Source organism: Patella vulgata, chromosome 6, assembly GCF_932274485.2.
Source record: "Patella vulgata chromosome 6, xgPatVulg1.2, whole genome shotgun sequence".
Lineage (NCBI taxonomy): Eukaryota > Metazoa > Mollusca > Gastropoda > Patellidae > Patella > Patella vulgata.
In genome coordinates, this window is record NC_065884.2 from 11,864,757 (window position 1) to 11,883,731 (window position 18,975).

General features: G+C 33.7%; 1 protein-coding gene across 3 annotated transcripts in view; it reads right to left on the reverse strand.

Annotated features, from left to right (window-relative positions):
- Nucleotides 1-18,975, reverse strand: part of LOC126825270 (one cut domain family member 2) — a 42,992-nt gene that overhangs the window by 22,512 nt on the left and 1,505 nt on the right. The window contains exon 2 of one of the 3 annotated variants that reach the window (XM_050554859.2): nucleotides 5,726-5,777. The exons of the other annotated variants lie outside the window; for them this stretch is intronic. Within the exon in view, the coding sequence (XP_050410816.1) occupies nucleotides 5,770-5,777 (8 nt within the window). The 3' untranslated portion in view covers nucleotides 5,726-5,769. The remainder of the gene's footprint in view (nucleotides 1-5,725; nucleotides 5,778-18,975) is intronic. 3 annotated transcript variants of the gene reach the window in all.

Genomic DNA, 18,975 nt, shown 5'->3' on the forward strand with positions numbered 1-18,975 from the left:
GACATAGCAAGCTTATAAAATGTAAAGCAGGCACGGATTTGAAAAAAAAAACAACTAATTTTTGATACGATGATCAATTACCGGGAATAATTGTGGGTAATTAATCACAGCCTGACCTAATTAGGGAGAGAAGAGAATCCCTGTTGACTTGCGATAACACGAATTACGGACGTGTAGAAAACGAAGATAGACAAAATAACAGGGCAATCAATATCATGTCTTGAAATAACAAATAATTTGTAGACAGACAAAAAACTAGATAATTATTGTATGACGAGAAAAGGAACGAGGCCGTCCTGCTAAATTACAACTTGTATCCAGGGCCTGCCATCTTGTATTATTGAGACCCTACGTTACTGTCGAAGCGATTTGATGAAATCTATACCTAACGGTCGCTTTCTCAACATGCGAACGTATTCCGGGGCTTGCATCAGCTGGTTTATCTGGCAAGGAAATTAACTATTTTTTTCACGCTGCCAAAAATGACATCTCCTGTAAGTCTGTTGTTCAAAGCGGGTCAGTGACCATGTATAATTAATCAGATCGCTGTCAAATAGTTCAACTTCGTCACATGTAAATGACACCGTTTCCGCATAACAATCGTGGCCTCTGGTACTTCGACACCATGCCAACCAAAAATGAAATTCTGTGAGACTTGATTTCTAGATATAACCCCAGGAGTATATACTTGCATGTGGGATAGAACAATAACTGTGGCAAGCCATAAATTCAATTGAGTTTCTTTTTTTTTAATGCTATTTTGTTCTAATTACAAAGTCATTCTGACACCAAACAAACAAGAATGTTTAGAAATCTTTTAAAATTTTTAACAACGTCTATTTAATGGCTAAAAGACAATTATGAGAGAATTTTCATTGTTGAACAATCCTGCAATAATCAGAAGCCTACATGCAACTTTATTTATTCTCGGTCAGTCAACCGTGAAGTCGTTCAGTCAACCGAGACCATGTTTGAATATTTCATAATCTTCATCAAAGTCTGACAAGAATTCCATCCTGTGTTCAACTTGTCAACTCAAAGCTTTGGAAAAGTTTTTCAATGTGGGTCATCCATAATTACAGCTTTAAAGCCAACATTATCAAACTCACAGAGAAAATAAATTAGTTTATTTTGAACAAAATGTTGTATTGTATCGAATTATCGAAAATCTGAGTACTGAACTATTCACAGAAAAGTATTTTTTGCAAACTTTCGCAAAGTTGACAGAAACAATGTGCATGTCTCGTAAAAGGAATGTTTTTGTATTTTTGTATATTGTTATTGATACTCTACACAAAGGTTGGAGATTTCAGAGATTAAAAAGAAAAAAAAAAATACACAGTAATTATATCAAATTATTAACATTTATAGAATTTCAACCTATAATTTTCGATCTCAGATATTTAAAATTTATTTCCAGAAGTCTTTACGGTCGTGTTGGGGATAAAAAACAAAGAAATACACAGTAATTATATCGAATTGTTCACTTTTATAGAAGTTTAATCTATAATTTTTCTAACGAAGACATCCACAATCTTTACAGACAATGGTTGGGGATTTAAAAAAAAAAGCCAGAAATACATTGTAATCATATTGAATTTTTCACTTTCATAGAAGTTTGTCCTATAATTTTCCAACATACATGTGCATAACCCAAATTTAATTCCAGAAATCTTTTTTTGCGGACATGATTTGGTATTAATCAGAGTGTAAATATTTATACGTCATTAATAATATCTGGACGTCGACATAACCTAAATCATCTCAATCTTAAAATCATAATCACTACGCGCCAAATAATTTATTATACGGCATCTACTCGTAAATTTCTCTCACAAATCACAAGTTAACTGAACATGACATCAATTACAGATTGAATTTGTCGAGAAGTGAATTCCGCAACTCTTGAGTACAGTAATGTGTGTTAGCGTCTACTTCCCTGGAGAATCCAAGGTCGTTTATTGATTGTAGAGGTCAAATGACGAATCATCTATACAAGCGGTATTCCATTCAATTGGTGATTATAAATGAGGGAGTTATGAGACATGGATGAAGCCGGTATTGATAAACAATAAATACAATTAACATAACATAAAACCATTATATAACGTACTATACATATACTACTATTACTATATTATCCAATAAAACATTATGCTACCACATGTACGTGTTGACTGTCATATCATAAAAAACATAATATTCTGCATGATCTTATGTATATTTTATGTATTATTACACTATTATCTAGTAAGATATTACACATTCTTATGTTCTACTACATGTATACACGCGTATACTATATTCTTCATGATATTATGGGTTTTTTTTATGTATTATTACAATATTATCTATACTATTCAAAAAAAGTAGGGGATATTTGATTTTGGGGGCATAATACTAAAATATGCAAATGACTACGAAAAAAGTCACTATAGAACCTAACAGAAGAAACATTTCCAGTTACATGTGACGCCCAAACGCACCAATAGCTACCGCATGGAATGCAGGTGATGCTTGGGATCATCATGGGGGTCCAACCCAAGATTTGCACGACTCTGACTTTGAATGTTACAGTCATTGTGGCATTGAATTCCAGGGTGGAAACATCAGTTTAATTGTTTTAGTGACCAGAAAACAAATTTTGATATGCGTCGGCTTACCCAAAATGAAAGGTTACGTGCCCTTGGCATGCTACAGATCGGCACAACACAGGCGGTTGTGGCGCGGACGATGAATGTTTCTCAGTCTGTCATAAGCAGGCTATGGTCCAGATACCGTGATACACAATCTGTACAGGACAGACCACGCTCAGGTCGACCAAGGGCGACAACTCAAGCCCAGGATCGATTTATCCGTACCTTGGCCTTGAGAAATCGTGTCATCACAGCAAATCAGATCAGCGCTCGTCTTCAAACAGACACTGGTGTGAGAGTGAGTGGCCAGACGATTCGGAATCGACTGCATAGGGGTCACCTTCGCGCCCGACGTCCTCGCGTGATCCCTTGTTTGAGAGATCATCACATTCAGGCAAGACGTCGTTGGTGTAGGGATCGTCAACACTGGGATAATCGACGCTGGAGCAATGTGATGTTTTCAGATGAGTCAAGGTTCACTGTTCATTTTTTGGACAGACGTAGGAGGGTGTGGCGTCGTCGAAACGAGCGCTTCCAAGACGTTAACGTCATCAGACATGATCGATTTGGGGGTGGTTCTGTTATGGTGTGGGGAGGCATCACTGTTGCTGGAAGAACGGCTTTACATGTTGTTGCAGGGCGTGTTACAGGCCAGTACTACCGGGACAACATCTTGGCAGTCCATGTTGTGCCGTTCGCACGACGTCATGGCCGCCGTTTCATCTTCCAGGATGACAACGCAAGATGTCACAGGGCCAGGATCGTTACAGGTTACCTCCAACAACAGAACATCACCACATTACCTTGGCCAGCACTGAGTCCCGACCTCTCCCCCATCGAGCATGTCTGGGACATGCTTGGACAGAGGTTACGTCAACGTCAACAACGTCCTGCCAATGTCCAAGAACTTGCTGCTGCGTTGCAACAGGAATGGGACAATCTGGACCAAAATGACCTTTGACGTCTCATTAGGAGTATGCCACGTCGGATCAATGCTTGTTTGGCAAACAGAGGAGGATTTACCCGTTACTGACTTGGTTGTGATGCTGTGGTAACTTTGCTGTTTGACCCCGGGTATCATTTTACCCTTATAATGGTCAGTCTGTGCCTTACTTAGTCTAACGATCATTTGGAATAAATCGATGAATGTGAACTTCATTTCATTTTGTCATTTGTTTCTTCGTCAGTTTCATTAGGTGACTTTAATAACACTTAAAAATCAAATATCCCCTACTTTTTTTGAATAGTATAGTAAGATATTACACATTCTTATGTTCTACTACATCTATACACATGTGTATAAAGTATTACTATATTCTTCATGATCTTATGTATATTTTATGTATTATTACACTATTATCTAGTAAGATATTACACATTCTTATGTTCTACTACATCTATACACATTCTATTACTATATTCTTCAATAAAACATTATATATTACTAGATTTTGGACTATTATAAACGATAACATCATTGGGAAATGTTGGGACTATATTAATCAGGATCTTATTAAATATTATCTAATAAGATATTTAACATAGCCTTATGTATTAATACTATATCATGATGTATTACACATGAAATATCACTGGGACTTTTTAAGACACAATATTTGTTGTATTTAACATACCCTTATGTATTAATAGTATGTCATGATGTATTACACATAAAATGTCACTGGGACACAATATTTGTTTTATTATTTGTTATAGAGACAGTATCTGTTTATCGTACAATTGTAAAGTTTCATACACACTATTTTAATTTTAATATTTATTGGAATGGGATTTAACATCTTGTCAATACAAATAATCATCTTCTAGGTGAGCCTCACTCATTTTCCAGGTGCATTCACCCAATACGGTACACTGTCCCCTCCCCACCCATTTCCTTGGAGAAACATGTTTTTCAATCTGCACCTACATGTGGACTTATATGATTTCTATTTCTATATATTCATACTACTGTAACTGTATCTTGTTATAAATAATGTAGATATCGTCAATTTGATGAAATATCACATTTAATAATATGGTAAGAAATCAAGTCCTACTAATCACTGGCGAGCTTTTTGGGGGGATATGCCTATCTGTAACAAATCTTCCTTGCTGGGCACTTTTCGTGATACTTTGGGCGTTATTGACAAAAAAACACTCTTGTTGGTTCCTGTCAGTGATTAGGAGGACCAGAGAAATGGGATACAAGTACATTGAAATATTCAGCAACATCTATAAATAAATGATAAAATAAGGATAGATACCTTCTGCTTGTTTATAAAATTCATTACAATATCTATTAAAGCTAAAACCTAGTTGAATATCTAACTAACAGCATTAAATATTCAACAGTAATATACCTTGAAACATGGTAAATTTATAATAAAAGTGATTAATAGGTTTAAGTTATATTGAGTCAGCAGGCAAAAATAGAAAACCTATCAAACATCTAATAAAATTTCTATATTCACTGCAAATAAATTCTACTAATAAAATACTTCAAATACATTGTATTATCTCCCCAAAAATGGGAATGGAATGTTCTAATTCAGTTGAAGGATGATTCCATGCTATGATGATGGGGGTGTATAGGATGATATATGCATGGTTTTGTTGATGTATTAATTTGCGGGTTCATGCTGTAATAATGGAGGTCAATTCAGATTAGTATAATATGTAGTTAGTTACTTAAACAATGGATGAATGGATGGATGGATGATTGAGTGGATGAACTATGAACTCTATATCTTATCCCAGTCATCAGATATTGTTCTATTTAACAACAGAAGGCGTGGTCAAAATACTTAGTATTCAAATTTAATTACTCACTTCCTGATAAAGAGAGTAGCAAATTATATTGGGGGGAGGGGGGATAAGGAATGAAGAGGTAGGGGGATGAATTAATGCCAAACCAGCCATCCCTGATTGTCAGACAATAAATCCTATCTAAAATCGGATGACTGGGATATGATTTCATGATAGAGTTCACAGGTCACATGTGTATGATGGCAGCTACAGGTTTATTAATTAGGTTACTGGTAGTATTGTTTAGCTAATTTGATTATTGAACGCTAAGCAAATAAAGATACCTGATTGAAACTCCATTTTTATATAGAACAAGTGTTGGGGATTCTTAAAATACTGAAATTGAAATAATCAAAATAAAAAATAAAAACAAAATCAAACAAATAAGAAAGAAAGACTTAACAAAATTAAACATATAAAAGTCACAAAGGGAGAATTATATGTACATGTATTGAAATTGAATTAAGACTGAAAGAAATAAAGAATTTAAGCGTGAAAAAAAAAAAAAACATAAATATTTTTTCCTGTTAAAAAATTATTTGTTTGTGTTTTTATTTAAGAATAATCTAGTGAAGTTGTGCATTTGGAACAGTGCGTATGTTTATGATAAGTCTATTTTGTCCATGAGGATTCAAAAGATCGTATCTGAGTTTTGCTAAATTGTCCAGGAAAGCTAAAATATTGCATAGTGATTAAGAATCAAAATGTTGTATAGAAAGGTCATGTCAAAATGTTGTGTGTTTGTGACAGTGAGTATGTTTGAAATAAGTGTGGATGTTATGTTTTAATATCGATTGTGCATGTATGTTTCAGCTGATACTTTACAACCTTAGGAGATTCTATACCATTAGGTCATTGAATATCTCCCCCAATAAAATACAACCAAAAACAGTACATTTTTTTTTTACCTTTTGTAAACTAAGAGAGAAAGAGAGAAAGAGAGAGAGAGAGAGAGAGAGAGAGAGATGGCAGATCCTCTCAAACTCTCCCCAACCCATTCCCACTGTTAATAGGAATATGGCCAACAACTGAGCAACAACTCCTATTTTTCAAATCAATATGAAATTTATCCAACAAACTCCAACACAATCGACCCCCGCCCATTCTGTCCAACTGTATAAAATGGCAATTAAGATTCTATAATACCTTGTACAAACAGTTAAATTAACGACTATTTTTATCAACAATTTATTTGCAGTCAGACCCAATAACGAACAAAGATATCAATTGTCAATTCCTAGAAAAGGCCTGGCTACGGCAACTCATGCGACTCCAGTCTCAATCTTTTTTATTCCACTCACCGACTTTACGCGGAGTCTAAAACCTTTTCATTAGTCAATTGAGCTAAATGGAGAAATCTTGTTACAATACAGAGATAAAATACAGTAGGTTGAGTGTAAAGTTCTCCATTAATTGTACTATCATCACGAGAATAGTTTTTTTTTTGTTTATGCTGACAGCTTCAACTGCCATGATAATATTGACAACTATTCAACATGTACATGAAATATAAGAGTCAATGTAAGAGTACACAATAAATGAGCGAGAGAGAGAGAGAGAGAGAGAGAGAGATAGAGAGAGGGTTTAACATCCATTTGACACAAACTAGGTCATTTCTGGACTAACATATGGTTAAATTTTATTTCAATAATTTGCTTGCGCGTAGGGGTCTTTAGCAGTGGGAGGAAACCGGAGGACTTGGAGAAAACCCATGAGGTTGGACAGGCGACCCTACTCCTTGTCACTGCCACTCACGTACAATAACAGACCTCATAAGGACACATTTTTTCTTCCTTGTGGCTGGGGAACATTAAGGACATGTTTTCTTCCATGTGGCTGGGGAACATTAAGGACATGTTTTCTTCCATGTGACTGGAAAACATTAAGAACATGTTTTCTTCCATTTGGCTGGGGAAACATTGATGACACATTTTTTCTTCGATGTGGCTGGAAAACATTAAGGACACACGTTTTCTTCCATTTGGCTGCGGATCATCAAGGCCACATGTTCATCATACGTAAGAAAACGATATTTTGATTCATTGAAACTAGACAATCCGAAGACGTAGAAATCTGTATCGACTTAAAACTTTGATCTCCTAATTTAATTGCTATTTCACAGAATAATCTGTTATCCAGACCCTTTTTATAAACTGTTAAACTGCTAGTCTCTATTATCAAGTGTGTTATTTATGTGAATAAACTGAAGAACAAATTGTTTGAATCCTAGCAATAATATAATGCTGTAATAACATCCTATATGATTGCAAACAGTCAACCAAATTATTCTCCGTTTCCACGCGTCTGGGATCTAACTGATTAGTCTTGATCAATCAGACTCTTAAACTCTCCATGAAATGCATTTTGTGTAAAAAGGAAAGCTTTCATAGCTGTTATGAATGGAATGGAAATCTATCTGTACTTTCAAGTACAGATGAATTTGAAACAAATAAGAAATGTCACCGCTGGGACAAAATTCTCATCATTCAAAAATAACATAACTTTATCCTATTTACCAGATCTGATATTATCTGAGCGTCTGGTAAACTAAGTCTACTAACAAGAGGTATTGTGGGATGTTCTTATCATATCATTTCCTGGTTCCTGCTGTCGTTTGTTTATCTGCGAGTAACAGGAATTTTTATATCTACAGTAATTATTGACATCCATTTTAAACGTAATTGTAGGAGACATATTGCACAAGATAACATTTCATAAATCGCCTCCCACATATCGATACAAATTTTAACTTCAAAATATTTCAAGTCTGATCGTCATTTCAGGAATTATTAACACCGACGCAAACTACAATATTAGGGAAATGAAATAATTCAACCAGGGCAGTGGTGTGTCATGGACACCAACTTGTACTGTATGAACTCAATCTTTCTCTTTAACAATGACATCCAAAATACATGTAACTCTATAAAATGTTTTAAACTCAGATCATATCTGGACTATACTTTTGTCTTAAACAGAAATGACATTTATTTCAGGTTGTTCACACATTTATGGTTAAAATGGTAATAACTATTGTAATCAAATGTCATAATGTCAACAGCCAATATGGATTGATTCTCACCCACAACAACATCAGTAAAATACATTTTACCCAACACCATTTCTAAATTATATAAAAACATCCTGTTTCTAAATTTATACAAAAACACCATTAAATACCATTTCTAATTCTATACACCTTTACAAAAATGTTAAATCATGTTTCTATACAAAAACATCCAATTATGTTTCTAAATTTACAAATAAAAGGCAAACTTCAAATATACTTTCCAGATAAATGTGGGGTGATCTATATTACAAAGTAAGCACACCCTGCCTAATGTACACTACCTATCACTGCCACCCGGAGACAGGTGATCTCGAAGACAACAGATGTATTTACACAGTTACAAGTTGAACAAAGAGGCTCATACAGTTATCAACATAATGTTCCCTTTGTACACTAAAAACCAAGTCAAATTTGTTTATGGGTAAACACAAAAATGATTAAATCTGATAAATTTCTAATTAGTAAAAGTTATGAAAATGAGACATGTTCCAAACACAAAATCACAGCCATCTCAATATCAATCCTATTTGGAGGTGGGATAATTAACCAATCTGTTCACACTATTAATTAATCTGGTGACTTAATAAACTGCACAATAAACCTGGAGCCTTCAGGGCAAGATGTAATCTGGACTGACCAGAAGTGACCTACAAGTATATAGACCATAGATTATATTGGCCCATCTGTGTTATGTTAATTACTGTGTACAGTAAACCTCGTTAAGCAGGGAAGAGTAATGATGTAATCATCATTCACCAGTAAATAAAGTAATTAGTTTTATCACCTGATAATCTCAGCTAATTATAGTCTGATACAGATACACAATAATACACATAAAACATGTACTGATATACACAATCTGATATACAATACATGTATATACCACTCCAATACTGCACACTAATACATAATATATGTACAATGCATTCATTATATACCACCCCAATACTGCACATTAATAAATGATATATGCACAGTTATACAAAACATGTATATACAACACATTTATTATATACCACCCCAATGCTGCACACTAATAAATGATATATACCAGCTCATGCAGCAGACTAATATGTACCACTCTGATATTGCACTTAAAGGCACATCCATTATAAACCACATTGACATACATCTACCCATACTGAACACTAATGAATTTATCATAAAATATATTGAACAATAATACACAACATGTTTATACCACCCTGATAGAACAACACCTTAATACAAACTATTAAACTGCACCTTAAATATACATAAATATCCCATCCTTGTAAATCAAACATACAGCTACTGCACCTGTACATCACCCAGGTAGATCACACATACAGGTAGAGCACCTTAATACACAATAGTACACCACCCTGGTAGATCAAAAATGCAGGTACTGTACCTTAATAATACATATACATCACCCAGGTAGATCAAACACACAGGTATTGCACCTAAATACACACCATATACCCAATATACTAACTAATTAACATAATATATTACTGTTTGTTTATTACTTTCCAAGTTGTATATTTAACATGTTATAGTCTTGTGTATTGGGGAGGAGGTAGGGATAAAGACCACTTGACTAACTATAACATTAGTTATAATTAAAATCCAAGATTGTGACACATTCATTCCTTACTAAAAGTACTGCTGATGGGTCGAAGAATCCCTGTACAGTGCAGAAAAAATTGGATGTCCGTGATACATGTACGGTTGGAAAAAAAAAGACAAAATAATACTGCATAGGTAAGATCAGATCTCAGTTATCATAATTCATCATAATACTTAATGTCGCATGTTTAATTGTTAGAGATGAATAAATTAAAACTTATCAATTCTGAACTGATTTAAAGGGACAATAACACTCTTGCTGGCTTGACAGCTCCAGAAAATAAAAAATAGCCTTATTCTAAGTACTAGATGTGTTAGTGTCCTACCTGTTGTGTAAATTATCCATTAAATCCTATTTTATTTGTCCAGAGGGTTCAAAAATATTTTTAAATCCAAATCACATTTGAAAAGCTTTACGACAGGCTTTTCAAATCATTTAGTTGAATTTTTCTAATTTTTAAAATTAGGTGTGTTAAGATCAAATTTGTATCATCAATTAATTGGAATATTGTACAATTTGTTGACCAGAATAAAGATTGGGACATATTATTCAGTTACAACAAGAGTGGTATTGAGCCTTTAAAGGTGTGCGTGTTACAATCAACTTGGGTGCAATATTCTATAGCCTTGCTTTTTAACCATCAATTTCTAATTCTGAAAATATAGTCAACACCAAAATATGTCCTCCAAGCTAAACTGTACCAAAAGGAATCGACCACATGAATTGAACAATGAAATGAATAATTTCAAACAGCCATTAATCATAATGTTATTCCTCAACACAAGTATATAATAAGGCCTATTTATTTTTTAAAATTCTGAATAGAATTTCCGGTCACATGAACTGAACAATGAATTAATCATATTTTTAATGTGATTCCTCCATAGAATTAACTAAGTAGTAATATAATAGGTCCTATTTACATTTTTAAAAAAACACAAGAGAGGTCCTGTTACCAGATGCAGAAAAGAATTGGGTCAGAAAGCAGGTGAAGGACTGTAGATAAACAGAGAGATTGACAGGTTATTAGAGTGTTTACGGTAATCTCCTTTGTTTCACATCACCAAACATCTGAGTTGTTAGTCCACTGGCATAAACCTGGGACAGATGTCCTCATAACTCTGACCACAGGTCTGAGCTAATAGAATAAAACAATGGCCTGATTATCACAATAGGGAGTGAAAGGACAGTTATACACAGTTTGTCCATGTAATCCTGTATTCAGTTTTTTTTAGTGGACAGATGGGACTCCATGTTAAATACTGATTCATGGCATTGTTTTTGTTGTCAAATTATCACAGGTACTAAACAATTTCTTCTCTTTTTAAAAAAAATAAAATTCACGTCTCTTGTTAGGCATGTACATGTATGTACTAATATCCAGAATATAGATCTACCATGTACCTGTATATTCTAATGCCCAGAATAGAAGGTCTATCATGTATATTTAATGTCCAGAATAGAAGGCCCAAGAGGTTTTACCGAAATGAAATGAATTAAAATAAAATGGGGTTTAACGTCCTACTATTCTGCTCCTACTGGGTTAATGAAGACGGGTTATCATATATGTATGTACTAATGTTCAGAATTGTGGTTTATCACATGTACTAATGTTCAGAATAGTGGGATATCACATGTACTAATGTTCAGAATAGTGGGATATCACATGTGCTAATGTCCAGAATAGCTGTTTATCATATGTGCTAATGTCCAGAATAGCTGTTTATCATATGTGCTAATGTCCAGAATAGCTGTTTATCACATGTGCTAATGTCCAGAATAGCTGTTTATCACATGTGCTAATGTCCAGAATAGCAGTTTATCATATGTGCTAATGTCCAGAATAGCTGTTTATCATATGTGCTAATGTCCAGAATAGCTGTTTATCATATGTGCTAATGTCCAGGGCCCTTATTCACGAAAACTTAAACTAAGATACAATCGAAATTTTAAGAAATACTGCAATTCGATTGGCTTACCAGTAAAATCAATTTGCATATATCTAATGAAGTTGCAGTATTTCTTAAAATTTCGGTTGTAACTTAGTTTAAGTTTTCGTGAATAAGGGCCCAGAATAGTGGTTTATCAAATATACTACTACTACTAATGTCCAGAATAGCGGTTTATCAAATGTACTACTACTAATGTCCAGAGTAGTGGTTTATTAAATATACTACTACTAATGTCCAGAATAGTGGTTTATCAAATGTACTAATGTCCAGGATAGCAGTTTATCAAATGTACTACTACTAATGCCCAGAATAGTTTTTATCAAATGTACTAGACATGTTAATACACCAGCTGGTAATCAACTAATAAATTGTATATATATAATTTCTATAACTTCATGTTGGCTATTTAGTACATTTCACTTTTATTTATTAAATTACAATCTACAAGTACATACATATATTGGACCAACTTTTACTGAACAACTAACACTGTATCACAAGGGAATCGGGTGGCTAAACAGTTTCATAGAGAAATATGGGGTGTAATGCCACTTGATAAAAGCTAGGTCAATTCGGCATCAACATTTGGTTCAATTTTAATTCAATAATTCACTTGCGCGTAGGGGTATTTACTAATGGGGGGGGGGGGGGCTGGAGGATCTGGAGAAAAACAATGAGATTGGACAGGTGACCCTACAAAGAGAGGGGGGGGGAGATAAGACCCTACAAGGAGAGGGGGTGGGGGTGGGGTATCACGGCACAGACCGTATGATCTAAACAGGCATCCGTTATATCATTAGACCACCTAATACAGGGCAGATTTTTTAAAACACATTTTCAATAAGTTCATAGTGTGATATCATAAATTTAAAGGAAAATTAATAAACGTGTTTAAACTTTTTTATTAAATATCTTCCCAACAATAAAAATGATGAATATTATTTCATCAAATGAAAAAGACAAATAATTCTAAAAAAAAAATAGATTAAATTATCATCCTGTTAGTAAATTTATTTCATATTATTAATGGAGGACGAGGGTTATTAGGATATTTATATGAACAAATAATAACTGACTGATAGAATCGCAACTCGTGTGACAAGAAACGTTATTAACAGGACTCCAACACCCTTATATAGTCAACGGCTCACAGGCGTAATACTATTTCATGCAGGCATTCAACTGAATCGAATAATAATAATAAAACAAAAAAACTAACCGTGACCAGTGCACAGAATCCTGTTCTTTTCATGTGAAACAAAAGAGGTTGCTAGGCAACAAGATTACGATAGGAGAGAGACGTTAGAGGAAATTGAGATTTGAGTCGTCAGTCTGTAGCCACATGTTGAACCGAGAGAGAGAGAGAGAACGAAGTGAATAACCCAGCAGTTAGACAATGGAACTAGCAGGAATAATATTCTAATACTGAAAACACTATACTTAGAACTTGAAACCAGTTCACAAAGCAATCCCATCGTCCGTCCAATTTTCCCATGAATTTATTAACAGGCCGCTGATAATGAGATTTTATGTCTAATGAAGCTATGTGGGATTTGTTGTTGTTGTGTATCAGACATTGGTTGGTAATTAACCTGTTCTACATGTATGGTAGACATTGTATTTTATCTAAGCTTACACAATAAATAAAAACAAAGCCATTTTAAATTTGTTGTAGAATTCAGTTTTTATTTGTGGTTCGAAACTTGAAAATTGAATTAAAATATTGTCAAAACTAAAATCATTTCCAAAAACTTTGAATGAATTGTATCACGCCATTCATGCGCGTAATTGAACCATAGCACATGTACATGCAAGTGTCCCCAAGACAGCAACAATCCTGCCTAATAATGTAACCCATTAGGCCTATGTACATGTATTGGTAAGTAGTTTTGGATTTTTTGTCAATATACATGTAGTTATCATCGCTGTGAATATGTACAGGTAGGCCTACATGTGTATCTTGTTATATTTGTTTCGTCTATATCTTGTTGTACAGTTTTCCTGTATTGTCTATTCTTTGTAACTCTTATTATAAAAACACTGGAACCTGGTGTCGCATAAAAAAGTACACGATCTACACAAAAACACCTGTCCTTATCTACATGTACACATGTACGTCAATAGTAATCTAGGACAACACCAAAACGAACATGTATATATATATATCTACACGAACAACTTTCCGAACACCTGCCAGTATCAAAATCAAATAAAATCTAATATAAAATAAAAACACAAGCCTCGTTATTTTATCAATATATTCACAAAATAATAACTGTCTTGTTAAGCTCAGGAAATATAGTTTTATTCTGCAATATAAATCTACGACTCATTTTAATAAGTTAATTCTATGAGGCCATGTTTTTTTTTATCAAGGTTTTTGTTTCCCCAGATGTATATGTAGGTGTGAATCAAGCTATAAATAGGTGTTAATGTGATATCATTTTAAGAGATGAAATGCCATCTAACCAACAGAAAAGAGAGAGAGAAATGGGGTTTAATGTCCACCTGACACAAACCAGGTCATTTCGGGACTAACATATGGTTCAATTTTATTGCCATAATTCTCTTGCGCATATCGAGCTTTAGCAGTGGGAGGAAACCGGAGCACCCAGAGAAAACCCACAAGGTTGGACAGGCGACCCTACTCCTTGTCACGTACAACCGGGTAATCGAAACCACGCCAGTTGACTCAATGACAGACTTTATTATACAGCATGCACGAGCTAACCATTCCGCCATCCAAGCCCCCTTCTAATCAACAGTAAAATATTATTCTGTATTCACTACAAATACATTCAAGAAGTGACATGAGGTGTTCTAGACTCATGTACAAAACATTTACATACAAACTGAAAATTGTTGGCTATGTTAAATCAACATAAGGCCTGGTGTTTTAGAAAGGGTGGGCCTAACCTGCCTTATACATGACATATATTACATGTACATGTACACATGGCTAAATATAAAGATAGTTCAAAGATTATATGTATATTATTATGTCATATAGAGGGCACATGGGATGTGAGGAAATGGATTCTTAAAAAGGAGGTGGTATCAGGAGTTCTAGAAAGAAATAAATGAAATGAAATGAAATGGAGTTCAACGTCCTACTGTTCTGCTCCTAACCTGAGCTAATGAAGACGGGCATACGCCATACAGTGTGCTATGAGGGGAAATTTTGCCCGGACAACGGCCTACTCTTATATCGAATTCCAACTGCCAAGGGATCTTTTATGTGCACGCCAATGTGTACACGGGACCTCGGTTTTTTGTCCCATCCGAACGACTAGACAGCTTTCCTTGTCAGCCCCTCCGTCCAGAAAGGAATAAGCATACCCTACACCATGTATGACACCTGTCATTATTACATTCTATATGATAGAGGCTATCAGAATCTGTCCAGGCTATTCTCACTAATGATATAAATTGTGTACTATATACATTGTATGTGGGTTGTGATAGAAACGCATAGAACCAATTTATTGTGAACATACATGTATCTACTTATAAACTGTTTTTCAGTCATTCAAAATGATTTGGTCAGAATAAAAATATCTCAATTAAGTCTGTTCTTTCGTTTAATTCCTGTTAAACATGTAAGGAATTATCTCCCCTGGGGCTAGCTACACAACATGGTCGGTCAATTACAATTCCACGCCAACTCATTATTCCAGCAACCGAAGACTACACCAAACTGCACACATCAATTTCCTCTAACGTCCAGTAGTGGAGTGAGTGTGTAAATTTAGCCTTCATTGTCCAGTAACTGAGTGAGTGTGTAAATTTAGCTTTCATTGTCCAGTAGTCAAGTGAATGTGTCTAAATTTAGCCTTTGTTGGCCTGTTAACTCTCCTCTATGTAAAATGGAAATGATGCCCCATAATCGCTTATCAGATGAGATTAACATTTGTACCTAATACATTGTATATTTAATATAAATAATGAGTTGTGAAGAGTTCTACCAAGGCAGCAGCATAATCCAGTCTTTATTGACAGTTCCATAATTATTAAATCCATGGCAGTAACCATGTGAACTATTTTCTACATGTTGAGTCATTTAATATTGTGTCCAGGGAAATATCACCTAAGATTTCCAAACCTAGGTATTTTTTTCTGCATCTCACAATGTAAGAATATAAAGGATGATAGACGGGTATGTACCAGAACTTTGAAATTTGTATTTTTAGCTGTCTCATGATAGTAGTGTAAATTGACAATAGGAAGCAGGAAGTACAAGTTAACAGATACAGTATATGTGCATAAAACATCTTTTAAATATAAAATTCAATTTACATGTAACATGATTGAATTACAATGTCTATCTAGGTCAACATCTCTCACTTATTATTGGAGTTGATGAAACTAAACTTTATACAAAAACGCCAAGTGAAATAAACTACATTTGCCAACTTTTATCTTAAAACAAAAAAAATAAAAATTCCTCATTAAGCCCTGTACACATAAAACAGCACAGAGTTCTCTATTAAGCCCCGAACACAGAAAACTCCCCATTATGCCTTGAATGCATGGAGTAATAGAAAACTGCCTATTAAGTCCTGAATGCATGGAGCAGTAGATTAAGTCACTAAGCTTGATTTATAGTATTTTCATTAATTACTCATGATTTATTGTCCAGCAAATAATAACCCTGAATATTGTAAAATTAGGATGAAAAAGAAACCTGTCATTATTTTATTAAATCAATCAATGTCGGCCATGATACTGTCATCATCAATAAGGTACAGTACTCAGATTTTCTTGTAACTAAAATAAAAATAAAAATACTTTTCGGCACCAACTGGACTAATGAAAACAGGGACAACACACACAAAAAACTAATACCACATGTACATATATAACCTATGGGTATTCCCAATTTTGGTAATGAACTAACCATGGCACTGAAGAAAAACTAACACAACATTTATATGTACCATAACCAATATCTATTTAATATCCTACATGTATTTATTTTCATATTTAGAAATTCCAAATTATGGTACTGTACCAGAAACTAACTAACTAGGGCACTGTAGAAAAAAATTAGACAACAAACAGGCAAATGAGCCATGGGTGTTTAGTATCCTCAATCTATTTTTAGATAAATAAATTCCAAATAATGGTGATCAAAAAACTACAGTACTGCTCAAAGGTAACTTCATTCAACAAAAGAACCTACATTCTGACACATTTTTTTTGTTTCAATCCTGATAAAAATAGAAATTGATGACAACTATTTTCTTTATAGTTGACAGAACTTAGGGTGAAAACGTCTCTTCAATACTTTATAAATAAAATTTATCCATATTTTTTTAAAATCTAAAATATTTTTAGGGCTTTTTAAATTGATATCTGTGGGGTTTTGTTTTTTGTCAATTTGGGCAATACGATAAGATTGTCATTAAATGTTTTTTTCTCCAATATATAATTCAATATAAAAAAAGAAAATATCAAATAAAACCGTATCTGATCCAATAACAATATTTATAGATATAAATGTACTACATTGTATTCTCCATTGTGCCGCTACAAAACATGGCAATATACACAGCAGCCTCTAGCCTGCCTGTACATCGAGCCACGCTTCACTGATTCAACAATTGTCATCCAAACCATCTCTGGCTCTAAACATCTGCAGCGAGGACATATTAATAAATAGCTGCCATTAAACATTCAAACATCCTCTTTATAATGAAACAAATTCATTTATTGTCTCAGCTCTCCCAGTAAACACAGGAGATGGCCATATTACTGTATTCAGACACAAATAATAACTCTTCTATATCACAACATAAATTATTAAAACTGACACTTTTGTTTTGTCTTCCACTTCAGACTGAAGATTGAAAAAAAATCCCTCTAATAAATAATAAATATGAATGAATTTGAAAGATTTAAATAACGCTAAAATGAACCATGCTTTAAATTTCAAAATTATCCTATAATACGATTGTAAATTAATCTAAACATTTCCATAACCTATCTACAAACACTGACAAATGAGACTCAGTTTTCCTAGACAAGTACATGTAAGGCTTGCTATAAAAAATATTTAAAAGCAAATATTGAAAACAGTAAGCTAACCTCATTTAACAAATACGTGATAAACTTGCTAGAAACATTTGTGTATAAAAAGAAGAAAAGAGAAACCAACAATGGCATTTTATAATGAAAAACCTTCCTGTGCATAATGCATTATCAGACTTGTCAATCAACTCACAGCAATTTACATCAATGTGAATTATTCTAAAGACCTTATCCTAAACCAGTGACTTGCATTACCAGACTCACGACATGACAAATTGTTTAGTAAGCTATACAACATAAAAACAAGAATTTCTTTCTGTTTTTTGGGGTTTTTTTTAAGAAGACAGATTAAATAATTAATTGTAAATTATCTATTGTACATGTATTTCGATTCCAGATTTTTTTTGTGTTGTTTGATTAAGAATTTATTAAAAATAAATGTCACAAGTTTTTCAGATTAAATTCAGTAGCTGATTAAGAGGATAAACTGATAATCAATCTACAAAATATCAACATTGTGTCAAGAATAGCAACAATGTATTGTTTTTCTATACATGTACTACTGTAGAGTTAAGTATTTACTAGTGAATATTACTGGTATATACTATTCTATATAAAATGGCAACAATGTATTGTTTTATCTTCTACTGTAATATAGAGTCATGTATTTACCATTGATTATAACTAGATATATCATCTATAAAATGGTAACAATGTTTTAATCTAAGTTAACCTTATATGACATAGATACACAGTTAATTTTGTTACATGTAATTTTAACTGTTAACAATAATGAAAATGTGACAATAACAGTCTGGTAATAGAGCCATCAACATTTCGTCAACATCCACAATAATAATAGCAATAATC